This window comes from Chiloscyllium plagiosum, chromosome 28, assembly GCF_004010195.1.
Source record: "Chiloscyllium plagiosum isolate BGI_BamShark_2017 chromosome 28, ASM401019v2, whole genome shotgun sequence".
NCBI lineage: Eukaryota > Metazoa > Chordata > Chondrichthyes > Orectolobiformes > Hemiscylliidae > Chiloscyllium > Chiloscyllium plagiosum.
This window is the reverse complement of record NC_057737.1, coordinates 20,245,753-20,268,247: the sequence shown is the minus strand read 5'-3', so window position 1 is coordinate 20,268,247 and position 22,495 is coordinate 20,245,753. Positions and strand designations below refer to the sequence as shown.

The 22,495-nt window shown below is 41.4% G+C and overlaps 1 protein-coding gene across 2 annotated transcripts in view; it reads right to left on the bottom strand.

The window, feature by feature from the left end:
• Positions 1–22,160, bottom strand: part of acaca (acetyl-CoA carboxylase alpha) — a 263,482-nt gene extending 241,322 nt beyond the window's left edge. The window contains exons 1-2 of one of the 2 annotated variants that reach the window (XM_043718470.1): positions 21,974–22,160; positions 19,931–20,205 (exon numbers count right to left, since the gene is read on the bottom strand). In XM_043718470.1, the coding sequence (XP_043574405.1) occupies positions 19,931–20,163 (233 nt within the window). In that variant the 5' untranslated portion in view covers positions 20,164–20,205; positions 21,974–22,160. Of the gene's footprint in view, positions 1–4,275; positions 4,362–19,930; positions 20,206–21,973 lie in introns of those variants that run through there. The other variant, XM_043718471.1, reaches the window with a different exon arrangement.
• Positions 22,161–22,495: the final 335 nt, after the last annotated feature.

Here is a 22,495-nt window from a genome sequence, read left to right as displayed (position 1 = left end):
TGTGGCTGAAACTGCAATATAAATTGAAAGGAAATGGGTCATTTGAAAATACAGAACATAAAAGATTGAACTGCCACAACAGGAGAAGGTTTGAAGTGTATCTCTACAAGCCCTCTGGGAGGTAAAGCAACTGCTGGATGCTGGAAGTGCATGTGGACATTGAGTTAGAAATTCTGGACTGTAATTTGACTCCAGAAGAAGCAGTTTGTTATCGCTCATGATCAAGGCGAGCAACTGAATAGTGGTTACTTTGAATAGTTCCTAAAGGGCAGTTCTATGCTAGCAACTTAAGTATTCAAGATGATGATGGAACATTACCAGGTCCATGGCATTCTGTCAAAATAACAAGTCAATAATGAAGTAATCCACAAAAACAAAACAGGGGTTTCAGGATACTCCTTAATTAAGAGACAATGGAACGAAACTATATCTTGCCCACATAAATATAACTGGATTGGCTGGATCTCCCATTACTGTGAATAATTTGGAATCGTTTTTTTCAATGCAAAAGCATATTTTTTTTTGCAAACAGCTGTTGTGCAAAATATCTAAACAAACTGCAGCAAAAGGAAATTTTAAAAGTTAACATGATAGTAAAAAACAATTTCAAAACTGTAAAAGAAATGGTTAGTTCTGACAGGATTTTCTTGAGTTGATGTATTTGTGTGAATGTTAAAACTGGAGTGACTGTTTTCTGAAGATACAGTACAGGTTCATGCTGAGGTGTGCTTCTGCAATAGTATCTAGGGTCTCAGCAAGATCACCACTACCACTCTTAATGCAATTATGAGGTATTGACTCAACAATGTTATTCAAGTATTCAAGGTTTAGATGGAGAGGAATTTCTTAAGTGTGTAAAAGACAGTTTTCTGATTCAGTATGTGGATGTACCTACTAGAGAAGGTGCAAAGCTAGACCTATTCTTGGGAAATAAGGCAGGGCAGGTGACAGAGGTGTCAGTGGGGGAGCACTTTGGGGCCAGCGACCATAATTTTATTCATTTTAAAATCATGATGGAAAAGGATAGACCAGATCTAAAAGTTGAAGTTCTAAATTGGAGAAAGGCCAATTTTGACGGTATTAGGCAAGAACTTTCAAAAGCTGATTGGAGGCAGATGTTCGCAGGTAAAGGGATGGCTGGAAAATGGGAAGCCTTCAGAAATGAGATAACAAGATCCAGAGAAAGTATATTCCTGGCAGGGTGAAAGGGAAGGCTAGTAGGTATTTGGAATGCTGGATGACTAAAGAAATTGAGGGTTTGGTTAAGAAAAAGGAAGCATATGTCAGGTACAGACAGGATGGATCGACTGAATCCTTAGAAGAGTATAAAGTAAGTAAGAGTATACTTAAGAGGGAAATCAGGAGGGCAAAACGGGGACATGAGATAGCTTTGGCAAATACAATTAAGGAGAATCCAAAGGGGTTTTACAAATATATTAAGGACAAAAGGGTAACTAGAGAGAGAATAGGGCCCCTCAAAGATCAGCAAGGCGGCCTTTGTGTGGAGCCACACAAAATGGGGGTGACACTAAATGAATATTTTGCATCAGTATTTACAGTGGAAAAGGATATGGAAGATATAGGGAAATAGATGGTGACATCTTGCAAAATGTCCAGATTACAGAAGAGGAAGTGCTGGGTGTCTTTAAACGGTTAAAGGTGGATAAATCCTCAGGACCTAATCAGGTGTACCTGAGAACTCTGGGAAGCTACAAAAGTGATTGCTGGGCCTCTTGCTGAGATATTTGTATCATAGATAGTCACAGGTGAGGTGCCGGAAGACTGGAGGTTGGCAAACGTGCTGCCACTGTTTAAGAAGGGCAGTAAAGACAAGCCAGGAAACTACAGACCGGTGAGCCTGACCTCGGTGGTGGGCAGGTTGTTGGAAGGAATCCTGAGGGACAGGGTGTACATGTATTTGGAAAGGCAAGGACTGATTCGGGATAGTCAACATGGCTTTGTGCGTGGGAAATCATGTCTCACAAATTTGATTGAGTTTTTTTGAAGTAACAAAGAAGATTGATGAGGGCAGACCAGTAGATGTGATCTATATGGACTTCAGTAAGGCGTTTGACAAGGTCCCTCATGGGAAACTGATTAGCAAGGTTAGATCTCATGGAATACAGGGAGAACTAGCCATTTGGGTACAGAACAGGCTCAAAGGTAGAAGACAGAGGGTGGTGGTGGAGGGTTGTTTTTCAGACTGGAGACCTGTGAGCAGTGGAGTGCCACAAGGATCGGTGCTGGGCCCTCTACTTTGTGTCATTTACATAAATTATTTGGATGTGAGCATAAGAGGTACAGTTAGTAAGTTTGCAGATGATACCAAAATTGGAGGTGTAGTGGACAGCGAAGAGGGTTACCTCAGATTACAACAGCATCTGGACCAGATGAGCAAAATGGGCTGAGAAGTGGCAGATGGAGTTTAATTCAGATAAATAAGAGGTGCTGCATTTTGGGAAAGCAAATCTTAGCAGGACTTATACACTTAATGGTAAGGTTCTAGGGAGATCAAAGTTTGGGAGAAGATTTGTAGCTTGGGTGCTCGTTGTTGTGGTTCTGTTCGCCGAGCTGGGAATTTGCGTTGCAGACGTTTCGCCCCCGACTAGGTGACATCCTCAGTGCTTGGGAGCCTCCTGTGAAGCGCTTCTTGATGTTTCCTCCGGCATTTATAGTGATTTGTATCTGCCGCTTCTGGCTGTCAGTTCCAGCTGTCCACTGTCCTAGGGAGTGTTGCTGAACAAAGAGACCTTGGAGTGCAGGTTCATAGCTCCTTGAAAGTGGAATCGCAGGTCAACAGGATAGTGAAGGCGGTGTTTGGTATGTTTTTCTTTATTGGTCAGAGTATTGAGTACAGGAGTTGGGAGGTCATGTTGCGGCTGTACAGGACATTGGTTAGGCCACAGTTGGAATATTGCATGCAATTCTGGTCTCCTTCCTATCAGATGGACGTTGTGAAACTTGAAAGGGTTCAGAAAAGATTTACATGGATGTTGCCAGGATTGGAGGATCTGAGCTACAGGGAGAGGCTGAACAGGCTGGCGCTGAGCTGAGGCTGAGGGGTGACCTTATAGAGGTTTACAAAATTATGAGGGGCATGGATAGGATAAATAGACAAAGTCTTTTCCCTGGGGTCGGGGAGTGCAGAACTAGAGGGCATAGGTTTAGGGTGAGAGGGGAAAGATATAAAAGAGACCTAAGGGGCAACTTTTTCACGCAGAGGGTGGTACGTATATGGAATGAGCTGCCACAGGATGTGGTGGAGGCTGGTACAATTGCAACATTTAAGAGGCATTTGGATGGGTATATGAACAGGAAAGGTTTGGAGGGATATGGGCTGGGTGCTGGCAGGTGGGACTAGATTGGGTTGGGATAGCTGGTCGGCATGGACGGGTTGGACCGAAGGGTCTGTTTCCATGCTGTACATCTCTAGGACTCTATAACTGGCAGTGCAACACTACTGAGTCCAAACACGAGCTCCCACGGGACTGTTTTCCACATCTTTCAGTATTATACTGAAGTGCCTTTGCTGAGAGGTGACTGGTCTCCTTGGAGAGACAATACTAAAGGGATCAAGTAAACAAAAGCTGCATCATGTAAGCAACACACTGATTTGTGCCTTTAGGCAATGTAGCTAACTTACTCAACTAGTATGGTACTGCAAAATAGAAAAGGACCAGCCACAATAACTGCTGTGTGATAAGTTATATGGTCTCAAATCGAGATTACAGCAAAAGGAAAGCTAAATCAGTGAAGGCATCCACTCCCAATTGCTATTTCTTGATTTTGGTTAGAAATGCTTGCACGACAAGAATCACATTGAGAAGAATATTGGATTGAACAGAGATGCCTTCTGCAGTCAAACAGCCTGCTAATACTTCCTGTCTGGACTCCTACATGAAGTACAGCCACTTGAACAAGATCCCATGAACCATTCTCCAACAGGAGATACAAGCCTTTGGGAGGAGAGTGGAGAAAGACAGATTTTACTGGCTGCAGTTAGACATCCCAAAGAGAATACATTTTTGACAAGAAAGCCCCCGTCCACAGAATTTTGTTTTAAATTGTTGATTAGTGATTGATAAGGAGGCACTGCACCCTTCGTACAGAGTACTGCAGTGATCCAACATACTGAGGCCTCAGCCCTACTTTCTGGTAAATTTAAAACAGACAGTAATAGACACACAATCATCTGCAAGGATCAGAACTTCACTCTTAGGCAATAGACAGACTAACACTTCATATTTTTATTCTATAACAACATCACCTACTAACCTCCGCAGTAAGTAGTATATCATTCTTTGGCTCACATCTCCAAAATCCTCCATGATCAGTGAGGAGAATCACAGGCTGCTACAAGGTAGAAAAACTGTACAGGTTTAACTGGCTGCAGTTAGACATACCGAAGAGAATATATTTTGACAAGAGAGCCCCCTTCCACAGAATTTATTCCTGCATGCCTGCACAAGCAGCTGTGTTTTGAGAAGCAAATACATATTCTCTGCCTCTCATTTATGCTCACACTCTCAGGAATTAGCTACCACTGAGCACGATGACGCAGTCTATTGCAGTCTTGTCAGAGCTGAATGAGGCTGCTGACACTGTATATAGCACTGTCAGAAAGAGTCAATGTTCTGACATTTAACAATTCAACTCCTACCTATAATCTCCCTCACAAATTTCCCACCTTCACCCAGAATCTCTGGACTCATCTCAGTTTAAAATTGATGTTACTGCAGTAGAAACCAGACAGTGGACAAACTGGTTATTTCTGTGGGTGGAGGGCACTCAAATTTAGCAGGAATAGTGGTTAGTCAAAGTAGGCAGTGCTCGCCACACTTTTGAGGTGGCAACACTGCCTTGACTTGAATTTGTTTTTTTGTAAACTGCTTTAATGTGAGAAAACACTTTGAAATGCATCAGAAGAGTTGACAATGGATGCAGAACTTTTGTGGGGGAGTAGAGAGAAATGATTAAAAACTTAACAGAATAAATAGATTTTGAGAAGCCTTTGAAAAGTGAAGAGTCGGCAGATGAGCTGTGAGGCTAAGGAGAGGCTTTCAAAGGATCAGGCCGCCCTACCTGAAGACTCCATCCTAAGGTGAGGGGCAGGATTGTACAAGAGGTCCAAGTCACATGACCAGAGGACAGAGAGCAAGAGAAGGCTACAGAAATAACCTGGCATGTTGTTGCAGGCTGTGTCAAGGAGGATTAGATTTGGAAATTGGTGAATATCAAGGAGGAAAGAGCCAGATATGAGCATGGCTGATTGCAGGACAAGATATGAGCAGCTTGCATGCTTGTGTCCTAAAACTGATGCTTAAACTGCATTACAGACACACAGTTTTAGAATCATTGGTACCTATTTTCAGAGTAATCCACTGAGACTCATAATAATAATCACACAATTGCACATTAATCTGCACAGATTGAACAGGAGCTGCAGGACCAACACAAAACACATCACCACTAAATTTGAACTCAAGCATACTACCAATTACAACCATTCCCAAGTCTAGTATCAATGGCCACTTTTGTTGTAGTGCAACATTAACAGTGGAGCTGTTTTTGTCTAAAAAGCATTTGCATTTTTAACAATATTTTTTATACTTTAATTTATATTGAATCCAATACTTCAGGCAAAATCATAACATCAAGATAAACTGGTCTGCAAATGGTTTTGCAGTACCTCTAATTCACCACGGTGGAGTAGAATTTTAAACATGCCCATAGCTGAATTATTAATGGTCACTAAAACTAGTGTCGGGCTTCAGTGTGCAACCTCTGCTCTTGCAGAATCTAATTGTGACAGAGTCCAAAAAAGTCCCAGATTTGAACAACTTTATCTGACCTTAGCTTTGGCAACAATACTTCTCTGCAATCCTGGAAAAAGTCAGTCAGTTCTGTATTTCCTTATACATCAGCAAACAGCTTAGTTGCGGTACAGCTGGCAAACTCATACAATGAAAAGCTCACATGCCACTGAGCCATTTGGGTGAAATATTGGAGAACAATCAAGTCAATAAATTCACACCCCAGCAACTGAGCTCTTCAGACTGGATGGGAAAAATAAGTAAAAAATGGTCAAGATAGCAAATCTACTTTCCTATTCCTCGTTCCTCATCCAGCAGAGGTCCTGACTCTGCACTGTCATTAAAGAAGGATAGCACTACTTTGAGAGAGTGGTGAGAATAAGGAAGAAAAACTGCAAGAAAGAAAAAAGATGTAGAAAAAGACAGGGCAGCCATCACATGCTTGGCCTGTGGATATAAGCACATCTCTGAAACAACCTGAAATGGTAAACAGAAACACACATCCACACACAAACACAGTATACAAAAGAGACTGCAACAGAGACCGACACCGACCGCAAGAGAGAGAGAGAAAAAGAGAGCGAGAGAGAGCGCGAGAGAAAAAGAAAAAAGCCTGCATGTGTACGGACAAAATAAGAGCAGACCTATACATGTCAAATCATACAAAAAATTTGCATTTCAACACAATCATCCTAACAACAAGCCATTGGTTCATCTCAGGTACAACAGCTGTTTCATATAATAGCAAAGCTCTAAATTATCCATCGATGTACAATCGATATTTCAACTGTGAGAGAAGTCTAATATATAGCAAAGAAAAGAGAGCATTGTGTACTCCCACACCACTAGGGTGTTGAGTGTGAAAACATGTTCAAACACTTTCTAACGAAAGCAGTGGCTAGAGGTTTGAAGTTACCTTGCTTACCTTGGCAAGTGAGAACATCAGATACTAAATAAAAACCATACAAATCAGTGGAAACATAATTGACAGGTGACACATCACTCAGGATGACCAGCCTATTATTTCACTAAATATGCATAAAGAACTGGCTGGTTATTTACTTTCGATTAAGAAAACAAAAACACTGCTGATTGGATGCTTCACATACTAAGTCTCTGCAGCTATAGCAGTGATCCTCAGCTGCTAATTTACCTCAGTTCAAAGAATATTACATCATGGAGTAACTGCCTCACTACTTATCAGGAGAACTTTGTCAGAGGAAAAGGATATAGAAATCAAAGCAAAATAAGTGACACCAAAATATTTTTGAAGTTCAAAATTTCTTGTTTTCAATTTTTGCTGTGCAATATTAGAAATAAACCTAAAATTCCAATCTGCTATTTTCACAACATCCCTAAGTGTTTGATGTCTTAATAGTACACCCAGTGGTCCTTATTCTAGTGACAGCTCAGACAGTAATGTCACCATGCTCTTGTATAGCATATTATCCCACAAGGTCCTAACCTTATTGACACTACATATTCTCTTTTAGCAGATCTGCTGTAAAATCCAATTAACACATTTGTTTTTAACATTGCAGAATATATCTCAAACGTTGATACTTTTTAGCAAATCATTTTTATTAGAAAAATAATATCATATACCAAAAAATGAACAGAAATCTCGGTGTCTCATTTGCTATGTAACTATTTCTACTTCTCAATAGTGCGTACCACCACAAACTGGTGGCAATAGAAGGAACCATTTTATGCATAGGAGAGGAATTGAATAAAAAAGTATCCATAATCAATAAACTGAATATCTACAATCATGTGACTGAAAACCAAAAAATGAAACACCTTTCCAGCAACTGTCTACAAAATACATTCATAATAGATTGACCACTATTGGCAAACCAAGTGAACAGGATAGAAGAATACTTTTGCAACAGATGCCTGATAACTAACTGACTGCCCATTTGCCCACACAAGAAACACTACTTAAGAATGTGTTTATGATGAACAGACCAATTAATGTAAAAAATAGTTCTTCAGTGAGAAGAGGAAAGTAAGGAAGACTAGATTTATTGGATATAAATTATATCTGTAAAATCAAAAATTAGCTTCAACTGCAATATATTTTCCTCTTAATTTAGTTGCTCAATTTTAATTCCTAATTTGAATTCTTGTTTAAAACTGCTATTGTGTTGTTTATTTAAATGTGGTCCTGAATAAATGTGAATTTGTCATCCTGAATAATTGATGTTATATTAAAAATACACTGTCAATTATACAACTACAGATTAAATCGAACTGAACCTGAACTTGGAAAATTGCAATACGTTTTTCCCTACCATGTCTACCACTCAAAACACCTTCAATAATAATGGTGCTGCCTCAATTGACTCCACTCGTCAACAATTTCTCAAAATGCATGCTGTATTTCAAGTCAAATAGATATAGTTGAGCTGCTTACCTCACCTTGCTTTACTGTTGGGCAAACACATTACAGTGCTACAAACTGCAGCCAATTAACACCAGTGTTGTTCCCAATTTGGTTTTTCCTGAGGGTTAACTTAATTTAAATTGGACTCTAAGGAAAGTGCCAATAATGTTAGCCCTTTGTATTAACTTTGATTATTTTAGTAAAATTATCAACCAAAAGAATATTACACATGAGAAATGCATTGAAGTGATCTTTTCCCTTTGGCAGTTAAGAACATTAACATTCTCTGATCTCACTGACAAGCTAGTCTGGACGGAAGAAAAGATCGATTTGCTCAATTGGGCCAGTTGACATCATTATTTTTGATTAACACACCAAACGGAACAAGACATATACTTCCATCAAAAAAGAAATCAAAACTGATTCACGGGTACAATACTTTTAATTGGGGTCTGGGATGCTGAACCTCCCAGAGTTTGGCAATATCACAAACACAACTACTCTGGAAGTATGATTACTGTGAAAAACTTCATGTAACAAAAAAAATTAAATGGTTGACCAAAGTTTTAAGGAAAACCCTTATCCTAATTCAATGAGAATAAGGAGAAATTTCGGGGTCTTCATAAAATTAACCAATAACAGTTACTGTTTAATGACTTAACAGAACAGAAGGTCCTATAGCTGGATAGCCAAGTGAAATTGGTAGCCATGTTACTGGACTGGTAATCCAAAAATCCAGGCTAATGTTCTGGGGTCACGGACAGTGAAATTTGAACTCAAAAAAAAAATCTGGAATCAAAGAGAAGACTAATGCTGACTGTGTAACCATTGGTGATTATCATAAAACACATCTGGTTCACCAACAGTCTACTATGAGAGGGCGTTGCTTTCTTCTCTCTCTCCAAATGGCAGAGGCCCAGTTGATAGTACTTGAAAGGAAACATTTCTGCAATCCTTCCATGTGCTGGCCTACATGTGACTCCAGACACACAGCAATGAAAAGTCTTCCTGAAAAGTCTTCATGAGCCATTCAGTTGAATTAAAGCCACTAGAAAGCTGAAGGAAGGAAGGACAGAAACCAGAAAAAAAATCCCAGCATTAGCCTAGCACCAGAAATGACAAAGATAAAAAACAACCCTGTCAATCGTGCAAAGTCGTCTTTATCTGGGGATTGTGCCAAAGTTGAGAGAACTGTTCCACAAACCAATCAAGTAACTGAACAACATTGTTTGCGATGTATGATTCTGTGAGATACACTATGTCCCAGCCAGCACCATCATCCCTGAATATGTCTTGTTCCACTGCAAGGACAGATGCACAAAACATTGGGGCACAGTGGCACACATTTGGGAAAGAGCGGTCCTGGGAGTGGTCAATATTGTAGTCCGGACTGCAAGAAGTCTCAAGAAATTAAAGTGATGCATGGGAAAGGAAACTTCCTAACCATCCTCTTCCTCAACCATCTCACCCTACTCGTGAGGTCCCCTCATCCCAGATGCCAGTCTTCAAGCAATTTGATTCAGTCTCCCTAGTATCAAGAAAATGGAAGACTGAAAAGACTATGGATCCTGATAACATTATTGAAGAAGTGCACTCCAGACCAGGCCATGCCCCAAACAAGCTGCTCCCATACATTTACGATACAGGCATTTTGCCAACAATGTGGAAAATTGCCCAGGTACATCCTGTGTCCAAAAAGGAATACAAATCTAACTTAGTCAATTATGCTCCAGTCTTGCCTAGATTCAAATGATGCAATGGGTCCTCAACAGTGCTAACAAGCAACACCTGCAAAACAATAACCTGCTCACAGGACCACCTGACTCATTAAAACCTTGGTCCTAACATGGACAAAAAAAAGATGAACTACAATGATGAGGTGAGAGTTCCTGCCCTCAATTACATGAAGCCCTAGGAAAAACTAGGCAAATGGGAATCAGGGGCATGGGGATCAAATGGGAACAGTTCATTGAATGGAGTAATAACAAACGCAAAGATGGCTGTAGTTCTTGGAGATCAATCACCTCACCCCCAGGATTTCACAATAGGATTGCCTCAAGGTAGATATTTTTAATCAACCTGTTCAGACATTTTATAACACACTTCTGGAGTATTGAATTCAGTCTTTCTAGCCCAAAAGTAAGGACGCTAGCAATTTGCCAGAAGAGCACTTCAGTTTCTAGGGGTAGAGTATGAGAGTCAATCATCTTCAGCTACTTCATCAACGACCTTCCTCCTGTCATCCAGTCAGAAGTGGGAGTGTTTGCTGATGGTTGCATGTTCGGCAACACTCCCATCTCCACAAATATTGAAACAGTGTCCACATGCAGCAAGCACTGGGCAATATTCAGATATGTGCTGACAAGTGTAAATAACATTCAGGCTACACAAGTGTTAGACAACATCTAACGAGAGAGAGGGGAGAAGAGAGAGAGAGAGAGAGAGAGAGAGAGAGAGAGAGAGGAGAAGAGAGAGAGAGAGAGGAGAAGAGAGAGAGAGGAGAAGAGAGAGAGGTCTGTGTGAGAATCTCTCAGACTATGTCAAAGGCATCTTGAAACCCATTGTACAGGGGTACCCCAGCTTCTGTCACGACATTACAGATTTCTTACAGAAACCCAGCATCCACGGACCAATCAAACCGGGAACATTCCTCGTCACAATGGACGTTTCCGCACTCTACACCAGCATCCCCCACAATGATGGCATCGCAGCAACAGCCTCAGTACTCAACACCAACAACTGCCAATCTCCAAACACCATCCTATAACTCATCTGCTTTATCCTTGATCACAACTTCTTCACCTTTGACAACCAGTTCTTCATCCAGACACATGGAATAGCCATGGGGACCAAATTTGCACCCATATTAAAACAGCCATCCCCTATGGACAAGCCCTACTCGTACATCGGATCTGTTCAGATGAGGAGGAACGTGACGGGCACCTGGAACTACACAGGGATGCCCTCATAAGAACGAGGTACGATGCTCAACTCATCGACCGCCAGTTCCAACATGCCACAGCAAAGAATGGTAATGATCTCCTCAGGAGACAGACACGTGCTGCAAACGACAGGGTACCCTTCGTTGTTCAGTACTTCCCAGGAGCCAAAAAACTACGCCATGTTCTTCGCAACCTGCAACACATTATCAATGAGGATGAGGAGGAGCACCTCACCAAAACCTTCCCCACACCTCCACTGCTCGCCTTTAAACAACCACCAAACCTCAAACAGATCATTGTTCGTAGCAAACTGCCCGACTTTCAGGACAACTCCATGCAACCCTGTCATGTAGCTGCAACATGTCCACATGTTGGAGTGTGGACATGGATACCACCATTACGCATAGGGGCACCTCCCACCATGTATGTGGCAGGTACTCATGTGACTCAGTCAACGTTGGCTATCTTATACGCTGCAGGCAAGGATGCCCTGAGGCATGGTACATTGGGGAATCAGAGCAGAGGCTACAGCAACGGATGTATGGGCAACAATCAACAGACAGGAGTGTTCCCTCCCAGTTGGAGAACAAATTCAGCGACCTAGGACATTTGACCACGAACCTTCAGGTGACCATCCTCCAAGACAGACTTCGGAACAGGCAGCAGCGAAACGTGGCCGAGCAGAGGAAGAAAAAAAGAGAGAAGAGAAAAAAAAAGAGGAAAGAGAGAAAGAGAAAAAGAGAGAGAAAAGAGAAAAAAAAGAGAGAAGAGAGAGGAAAGAGAGATTCTTACTATTGTGCTTGAGTTCAATAGCAGTACTATTGCTGAATCCCCTGCTCAACATCCTGGGCTTTACAACAGACCAGAAAAATGAGCTGGACCAACCATCTAAATATAATACAGAACAGACAATAAACTGCAACAGTGGCATAACCAACTGTTTCAAAGGCTTCAAAAAAACTGAGAAAAACAATGAAGGAACATTTACATTTGTCATAATCTCAGATATGATACAACTGGGTGATTTTGATAACAGCTATTTTAGTACTTCATCAGGAGCGAGGAGCACATTCCCTGGATTAGAAAGGAATTCCTTTTTTTAGTCTCCTAACAGGGTTCTCTCTCACAGCTGGTGTGCAGAAATTTCAGTAGGAACTGTTCACATAATTGGGCTCAGCTTTATACTCTTGCACCGCATGTCAACATTCATGGTTAAGACTTATGTAGAAATAATTACATCTTGGGTAAAATCCTGGAGTAGAGAGCCAGAACCTCCAAATGGATTTTCAAACACCAGGGAGAAAGTTAGCATAAGAAGTTGACCAAAAAAATGTGGCTTGCACTTGAATTACGCTGAAGCAATGTAAACTTCCAAAGATAGCTCATAGAGTTTCATAATTTTCAAGTGTGTCTGCTGTTTGATAAAGCAGCTCAGAGGTTATAGCAGGGGATTCTGTTCAGGTTCATGACCCAGTTCAGCAAACATCCACAGCTTTTTTGAGCTTTGCGAGACAGATCGGATGATCAGATGTTGCATCACAATTCAAAACAGACGGTCTGCAGAGACTATTAGACTTGGCCTTAAGTAAACTCTGCTGACTACTATTAAAAACAGACTTATGTCAGGATCAAAGATTGTCTGTTACACAACCAACAAGCCAGAGTCAAGCCATAATTGCAGCATATTCAAGTTTGATTTGAATGAGGAAAATTATTGCTGACAGAGATTGAGTAGTAGCTTTACAGGCAAAATATGGAGATGCAAGAACTACAAAATGTGATAATAGAGGACTTCCCTATTATAATATAAACTAACATAATATCTGTACAAGACAAACAGAGGAAGGAGTTCAAACTGTATACAAGTACATTTTATCAATATGCTTCCAGCTCAGTGTGGAAGCAGCAATAGGCCGAACTCTGGGAATGAAATGGAGGAAGTGGAGTACCATTCAGAACATTTAGAGAATAGTGATCATGTTATCATCATATTTAGAATAGATTACAAAAACAAACATGGCTTATTCAAATACAAACAAACTTAACTGGAGGAGAACTAACTTCAAGTAGGAAATCGACTTTGGTCAGGTGGATGGATCAAAACTAATCGGCAAAACAGTAAATTACCAATGGGAAATCTTCAAAGAAGAGACGGATGGCTATGAGCAGGAACATTTCCAGAAGGCGTAGAGGAATGTAATTTAAAGCAAGAGTACTTTGGATAACTAATGGTAGCGAGATTAAGGTGAAACAGAAAAAAAAGGAGCCTTAATTAATATAATTGGACAACCATATAATAATAGAGAACAAGGTTCCTCATCTCTAGCAAAGCCTGGTGCAAAGTACTTAACTTGGCCATGCCAAATATAAACATACAGATATGATCAAAATAAATAAATAAAAGACAAAGAGGGAGTATAAGAACAAAATTAGGAGCGATCATAAAAGGGGACCCAGAAGTACTATGTCCAAACAGAACATCTTGTTGTCAAGGCAGAGATCATGACCGTGATACAAAATGAGACACACACACACCCATCTTCAAGATAACAGAAGATGTTAGCAACGTAGTTCAAATGACAGGAAGCAGTGGAGATATTAAATAAGATAAAAATAATGGTTCCTCCTGCCAGAGGAAGTCAGCACTACTTGTATAATTGATACAGGCAGAAAGTCAGTGCTAATTCCACCCATATAAGTAGGCACAATCCTGCTGGTGCTGAAGGAAACATCTGCACCCCACTAGTTACCTCATTGATTGCCCTGTTCCTGGCCTCCCTAACATTTGCCAATTAATCCACCATTCTCAGTGACAACACAGTGAGGTAGCATGGCAGTGAGAGGGAAAGGCGCAGCAAGGGATTGGAAAGAGTACGGACGAGTGTTAGGAACTGGGAAGAAAGAAAATTGCAATCCTAGGATGTTAACCAGCTTAAGATAATTGAAAATTTATTGCTCCTATTCGTTAATACAGGCAACTCACTACGGAATTGTTTGAAGTAATGTCTCAGCCACTGCGAGCCAGAGCCAGTGAGTTTGTCCCATGCAGTTGCAGTGACAATGACAATAATGACAACCAATGCACTGTGTGAATGTATAGCCAACTTTGCAGATGACACGAAAGTTGGTGACAAGGTAAGTTAGGATGACACAAGGTGTTTGTAGAGGGATAGAGACAGATTAAGTGAGTGGGTAAAAATCTGGCAGATGGAACATAATGTAAGAACATATGAGGTTATACACTTTAGAAGGAAGAACTGAAGAGCTGAACATTATTAAATGGGGACAAACTGCAGAAGGCCGCAGCAAAGAGAGATTTTCACAAAAAAAGCTAGCATCCAAGTTCACCAGGTATTAGTGAAGGTAAGTGGAATGTTGACATTTATTTCAAAGGGAAGAAACAATAAAAATAGAAAGTCTTGCCAAAACCATACAATGAACTAGTCAGATCATAGCTGGAGTACTGTAAACAGTTTTCATACCCTTACCTAAGGAAACACGTACAGGCATTTAATGCAGTCCAGAGAAGGTTCGCCAAGTTGATCTTGGACATGGAGAGATTTTCTTATGAGAAGTAGTCGAGTAGGTTGAGCTTGTACTCATTGCAGTTCAGAAAAATGAGAGGAGACTTTATTGAAAATGTAAAATTCTTACAGGGCTTGTCAGCATAGATGCGGAACCATTACTTTCCCTTCTGGGTGGGTCTAGGACCAGAGAGTATAATGTTAGTAAAGACATTTAAGACAGAAATGAGGAAGACTTTTTTTCTGTGGAACTATTTACTGCAATGGGCTGTCGATGTTGGGTCATTAATTATATTCAAGGCTGAGATGGACCGATTTCTAAGTATTAAGGGTTACCAGGATAACGCAGGCAAGTGAAATCAAGGATTATCAAATGGTCTCAGAGGTCCAGAGTGGACTCGATGAACTGAATGGTCTCCTTGGGGTCCTATATCTTATTGTTTAAAATTAAATGTAATGAATGTAAGGTGGTAGGCATCACTCAGTCCACTTGGGTTGCACTCTCAGTTATTGTATCTAGGGAGTGAAGATAAAAACTAGAGGCTCCATTCACACTCTTCCAATGCCCCTTGAACATGTGGGTAGTTTCAGAGAACTGGGAGAATTTCTGTTTGAGAACGTGGAATTTCTGTTTGAAAAAAGTGATAAACTCAAAACAGATGAGACAACCCAAAGGTCAAGAGTGAAGGGAACTTGTAGAGACAATAATCCCACCCTAAACAAATCAACATGAGGTAAAGTATCAGCTAATACATTAAAATCAGCATGAATTCGTTAAAGTCAAAAAGTGTGGCGCTGGAAAAGCACAGCAAGTCAGGCAGCAGTCGAAGAGCAGGAGAATCGATGTTTTGAACATAAGCCCTTCATCTGGGTGTGAAAAGGTGCTGAAAGATAAATAGGAGGATGGGGGGAGGGTGGGTAACACAAGTTGTGCTTGATTAATTACATGCTCGTGTCATTTGGCCTGACCACTTTTTTTTTGACAAGAACATTTCACCTCAAAGCAACAGGGAGAACAGACATTTTAGTTTTGAAAACAAAATGAGGTTGAAAAGTCAGGAAATCGTTTCCTTTCTCTACCTATATGCAAGACCCAAAAAGCCAGCCTGAATATCTAGACATTAAAATGTGACAAAGCTTTCCTTTGCATTAATGGCTTCCATTTTTAAAAATAATTGCAAAGACGTTCATACTGGACTTGTAGACTTCCCAGCTTCAGAGATTAGATGTGGAGAAAACTCACTTTATCACAAGGATATGCAATTGGCATGTCATTTTTGTGTGGCAATAGCTAATTCATCAGAGACTACTTCTGAGAACACTGGAAACAAATAATAGTCACATAACAAAAACCAGGTTTCTGATAACAGACATTTTTGGAAGCAGCAGCAAAAAGAGCAATGGATCCAAACCAGCACAGAAACAAGACTGCTAAAATTCTTCAGGAGATACAGAATCAGGGCTGGCCTACTATCTACCTATTTGAACAACCAAACCAGGTGACCACTGCAGTGAATCAATGGCCCTCAACTAGAATAAAGCCAAAAATACCTGCTACTGCAAACTATCCATCCTCAACCTCCTGACTTCTATTTCTTCAGTGAATCAAACAAAAAAATGTAGGACAACAGTTCAAGACTTCATCTCAAGAGAAGCAATTGTGACCGTGATTGTTTTAGACTTTTAAGACCCAAGTGCATGCTGCCATTTTGATAATCATCTTTTCTTAACTGTATGCCTGTATGACAGAGTGGGCAGTTTTCTGAATGTACCTTGGGAATTGAATATTAAGTTTATATAAGGATAAATGTTTCAGAAATCTTTTCAGCGTTCTTCATAGTAACAATCACAGAGTTAAAACATTTTTAAAATCCCTTTTAAAACACAACTGTCTTTGTTCATTCCAGAAGTGGCAAAAGGGAAACTATCCTATTTTCTCTCTTATACCTCTAACTGTAACTTGATCAAGTTATTTGTTTTTATTAACTCATGGGACATGGCATCGCTGGCTAGTCAGGATTTATCGCCAAGTTGCCCTTGAGCAAGTAAACCGCTTGACGTTCTTGAATTGTTGCCATTCTCTTGCTGTGGGTTGACACACGATGCCATTAGGGATGGCAACCCAGGTTTGATTCAGAGACAGTAAAGGAATGACAACATATTTCCAAGTCAGGATGGTGAGTGACTTGGAAGAGAATTTGCAAATGGTGGAGTTCTCACGTATCTGCTGTTCTTCTCCTTCGAGATGGAAGTGATTGTGGGTTTGGAAGGTACTGCGTAAGGCTCTTTGGTAAATTTCTCCAGCGCATCTTGTAGATAATAGACTGCTGCTACTGAGTGTCAGTAGTGGATGTTTGTGGATGCGGTGCCAATCAAGTGAGCTGCTTTGCCCTTTAAGGATGGCTAGCTTCTTGAAGGGTTGTTGAAGCTGCACTCGTCCAGACAAGTGGAGAGTACTCAATCACACTCCTGACTTGTGCCGTATAGACGAAGGCCAGACTCTACGGAGTCAGGTGGCACATTACTCGCCATAATTAAGGGACAAAAGCAACAGTGAAGCATGGACACAAAACTGACTAAGGAACAGAAAGCAGAGTCATAGTGAATGGTTACTTATTAGAGTGAAGGGTGGCACATCAGGATCACTGCTCTTTTTGACATATATGAATACATTATGCTGAACATAATGTCAACGATTGTAGATGATACAAAGCTTGGAAATGCAGAAAACAATCGAAGAGAAACAGATTTCAGGAGCAGATAGGTAGACTAGTAAATTGGTTAAGTACATGACAGGTGAAATCTGACAGAAGTGTCAAGTGGTACATTTTATCAGTAGGACACAGAGGTAATGTGAACTAAATAGCGTAGGTTTAAAGCATTTACAGGCAGAGACCTTTGGGACTGTATATACCTTAAAAGGGAACAGGGACAAAAGGCTATTAAGAAGCATGTATGATCCTTAGTTTTATTAATAGAGGATTAGATTTCAATAGACGTTATGCGAAGCCTTATAGTGGTGACCCTCAGTTGGACTATATGTTCATTTCAGGATGACACACTTTAGTTCTAACAGTGTGTAGAAGGGATTTACTACAATGGTAGCAGGGATGAGGGACTCCCGTTACATGGAGGGACTGGAAAAGCTAGGAATGCTCACCTTAGAGGAGACTGATAAAGGCGATAAGGAAAAACTGTTTCCATTAACAGAAGAGCTGAGAATGAGAAGTGACAGATTTAAAATGATTGACAAAAGAACCAGAAGCAACACAACAAAACCTTTTAAAGCAAATAGCAAGTTGTTATAATTTGAAATTCACAATCTAAAGGTTGGTGGAATCAGATCCAAAATTAATATTTCCAAAACAAATAGATGGAGAAAGTATGCTTATCAATCTGTTGAGAGGTGCTTCACATCCTACTGGAACAGTTGGCCTTGAACTCTGGTCTCCTGGTCCGGGGCAGGGGCACTACCTCTGTACACAATATATGCGAAGGAAAAAACAATACTAGGCCATCAAGAAGAACAGAGAACTTGCATCAGTTGAACAGCTCTACTAGAAACAATCCAGGTCTCCTTTCATGTGATAGCCAGATATATTTAGGAAATAAATTGGTTTTTGAATATTTCTTCCCATCCTGTATGTAGGATCTGGCATATACTTCATTGTAGGCAATCAGCTACTCTGCTATTAACCATTTCACTCAGTAAAGAAATGTAGCATAATTTATGCAAACATCTCCTTGGTTTATCCCAGGAAACATTATAATTATACTGTGGTATTTTACTGGTTTAGATGCTCAGCAATGCTATTTATTCCATTCCAATTGTCTCCAGTATTCTTCCTCCCTGTCACAAACGGTGGGCGGCACGGTGGCACAGTGGTTAGCACTGCTGCCTCACAGCGCCAGAGACCCGGGTTCAATTCCCGCCTCAGGCGACTCTCTGTGTGGAGTTTGCACATTCTCCCTGCGTGGGTTTCCTCCCACAATCCAAAAATGTGCAGGTTAGGTGAATTGACCATGCTAAATTGCCCGTAGTGTTAGGTGAAGGAGTAAATGTAGGAGAATGGGTCTGGATGGGTTACGCTTCGGCAGGTCGGACTTGTTGGGCCGAAGGGCCTGTTTCCACACTGTAAGTAATCTAATCTAAAAAAAAAACCACACTCCCACCACTTTACTGCACCTCTCTATTGCCCTACCAATTTCTCCCCTAAAAACCTTAACACCGTGCAATGCCCAGCACAGTTCCCTGGATGGATACACGCTCTGATGTTTCACTCAAGTCATGATGCAGCATAGAAAATTAATGCCAGCAGTCTATTCAGAGAAGTCAAGTTGAGCGCTATCCAAGAATCATTTCACATTCATACTGTGTATCGTAATGCACACATGCACCCATAAATATTTCAAGAATTAAACTGAGCTAATTCCTTTTTCCTAAACTGGGTCTCTCAAGTCAACTACTAATTTGGCACCACTGTCCTGACTGAAATCAGCAAACTCAGCAAAAGGCCAGGGTTGGCAGCTGTGACTGTCCAGCAACCAAAATGAGGTAGACTGGAATATCAGGGGCAATTCCTGAAATTAGGTGGACACAGACAAATAGCTCTTTCAAACTTCTGCCACCAAATATCATGACACAGAAGGGACAATGACAAGCCCATGACAAGGAATCAACACTTCAAAAGAGCCATTGGGTGAAAATTGCTGAAACGACATTATGGAAACAAAATATCTCTGTTCCCAAATCCCCTTTAAAACTGCTCCATCAAGCCCACATTGCCTTTCTTTCTGACAATCAAAATGAATCACTTCTCACTTCTGCGATTAATTTTATCTTTCATGCACTTAACCAATGTACCAGTCTGCCAATGTTCTCTTGAAGTGTGTACCTATCTTCAACATTGTTTACTAGTTTCTAGCTTTGTAGACATCTGCAAACTTTCACATTATGTTCTGTACACCTAAACAGATCCCCTAAAAGATTAAAATGAAAAGGAGATACTCTATTTTACTAGAATCTTTATTCTCAGAAGAAAAAGCAATGTTCAGTAGTTATCCCAGTACTGCAAAGGGTAAGAGCACTGTTAGCTCCTTGCTGAACACAAAATATAGAAGCAAGCAAGCACGTAATGCCTGAAATCTTGATTAGAGTACCTGGCTCAGTAAGCAAGAAACAGTGACAATACCTTGCCTCAAAAATCAAAAATGGTACACAGCATTTCACACAAACAGAAAGGAAAACATTCATTCTGACATTACCTCATCTGTACTGCAATACCATCATTGCTCAGACACAGATCAGACAAACTGTCAGAGTTTACAGAGGAGGGTGATAAGGATCGCTCCTTGTCTTCCAAGATATCTGATTTGATGCTGCCTGCTCCAATCTCATCCTCAGAGTTGTCCTCGGACACAGAACCAATGATGAACTTGGAGTGCTGGCAGCTTGGCTGCAGGTCTGGAAGCTTGGTTGCTGGATCCTGATCTGACATTGTTGCTGCGAACAATGAACACTGAAGAGACAGTAACCAGGGCTGAAACAGAACAGAAAAACTACAATTACAAAGAAAGTTAAAACTTGGAACGACCAAGAGAATGACAGTGGAGGTCTGCTTATTGCAAAACAAGGGTTAAGCTAGGATCTTTCTGTCACTCTGCCATTGAGAGAATTAGATTGGCTGAACAGAGTATGCAATTCAGTAACTTCAACTACTCAGTCATGGACCTTTACATTAAAAATCCAAGTCTCTGTTACAATGTACAGAAATATCTCAAGGTACTTCCAAAAAAACAAAAAAAAAAGGCAACAAGCTAAAGGATGAAATGGAAAGGATAACTAAATGATGTCCAAAAGAGGTAGGTACCTAAAGTAAGTTTTAAATAAAGAAAGGAAATGGAGAGAAGAGTCAAATCTGAAGATGGCACAGGCAGAGAAGAGGATTTAAATAAGGTCGATGCAGGGATAGAAGCAATATGCTGCAGAAGTAGAAGTGTAGCGAAGTGAACCAAACCTCAGTAGGGAGGCATATCTTCAAGACATAATGGTGAAAATGTTGGTAAGATAGGGAGAGATCCAACAGTTAATGGTTTTTTTTTGTTTTATCTCTGTCTCAGGTACACAGTCACTAGGTAAGACAGAATTATTGAAAATTGCTGGAAAAAGAGATATTTCATCAAAGCTTTTTGTCTTGCACTTATCAGGACATCTTGCAAGAATAAAATTCAAAGAAAAAAATGACACTTCTAAAAGATGAGAGATGAGTATCGATTGGTTAGTGATTAGGAATTTGAGAAGTCTAATCCATTCCACATTCTTGCATTTGTTGCTATTGAGCAAAGTGGCAGAAGGCCCATCTGCTTTTCTAATTTGGCTGCAATTCACCAATATAAAATTGAACATAGCAACAACAACAAAAAACAAAGTCCCTTCCACTAATTTTGAGTTGGTGTTGTAGTAGACAATGACACAGCTTGGAATCAAATGTTCAATCCCTGACAGTACACGACCCACAGTAATCCTGAATCATTGCACTAAGAGCACTTAAAGACAGGCAAATTAGATCCAGGAACCGAGAGAACTGCGGATGCTGTAAATCAGAATGAATTCTAAGTAGGTTAATTAATGTTTAGCTTTCTGTTCCCACAAATGTGCTCTGTGCAAATGCTAAACCCATCGTTCCTGGGAATAATTCAACTCAGAGTAGGTATAGGAAGTACACATGTCCAGTTTCACTTGGTGAGAAAGTAAACAGATATCCGGTGGAAATTAAGGCGACAGCGACCCGGGTGAGTTGCAGTCACTCCACGGTAATAAAGTGTCTGGGCCAGATGCCGGTTGAAAAATCAAGAAGATGAGGTACCACGTGTCTTGCCAGAACGAATTTGCATGCAACATGGTTCCTGAAATTACTGAGGCATCCGATTAGATCCTGGGGTGGGGATATAAACTAAGGTGTGAGGAAAGGTCCAGCTGCTCTGTCCCGAGGACCAGCATTGCCCGGGCCTCACCCACTCCCCTCAGCCTGTGCCCGAGTGCAGTCCGGCTTTCCCCCCTCCGTCTCCTGGATCTCGTCCCTCTAAAGTGATCCAGCCCTGAGAGGGTGGGGGAACAAGGAAGGGGCATCCAACGCCATCGCACACCTGCATCCCCAGGCACATCCCCAATCGCTGAAGCGAGGACATGGACAAACTGAAGCCCCTTCTCCTTTCAAACCGCCTCAACTTGATAACCTCCTGACTCCTCAAGTTGAAGGATGCTACAGGGGGCCCCAGGAGCAGCAGAGGCCACCCGCCGCTACTCACCCGGCTTCAAGGATGCGCCGAAGAATTCTAAATTCGACAGAGAAAGCGCCGTCCGAACCAGGCGCCGGGCCGCGCGGCTCCTCCAGATGCCGAAGTGAGGGGATGGCCGTTCCTCCGGTGACAGTGGCATCAGCCGGTGGTGTGATTCTGGGGTTACTACCGGTCATTCACCTCCGACCCCGCCACGGCCCGGCCCGCCCTTTCACCGTCTGCGCCGTCCCATTGGCTCGCAGCCGGCCCAGCCTCCGGGCCGCGCGGTGGGGCGTGACCAATGGCGAGCCGAGCCGACGGAGACGGCGTTACGTCACAATCGAACCATAGGGGTCAGAGCAGAACTGGTTCAGAGAGAAGCCTCGGGAGTGTGGGAATGGGACTGGGGGAGAAGCCTCGGGAGTGTGGGAATGGGACTGGGAGAGAAGCCTCGGGAGTGTGGGAATGGGACTGGGGGAGAAGCCTCGGGAGTGTGGGAATGGGACTGGGAGAGAAGCCTCGGGAGTGTGGGAATGGGAACGGGGGAGATGT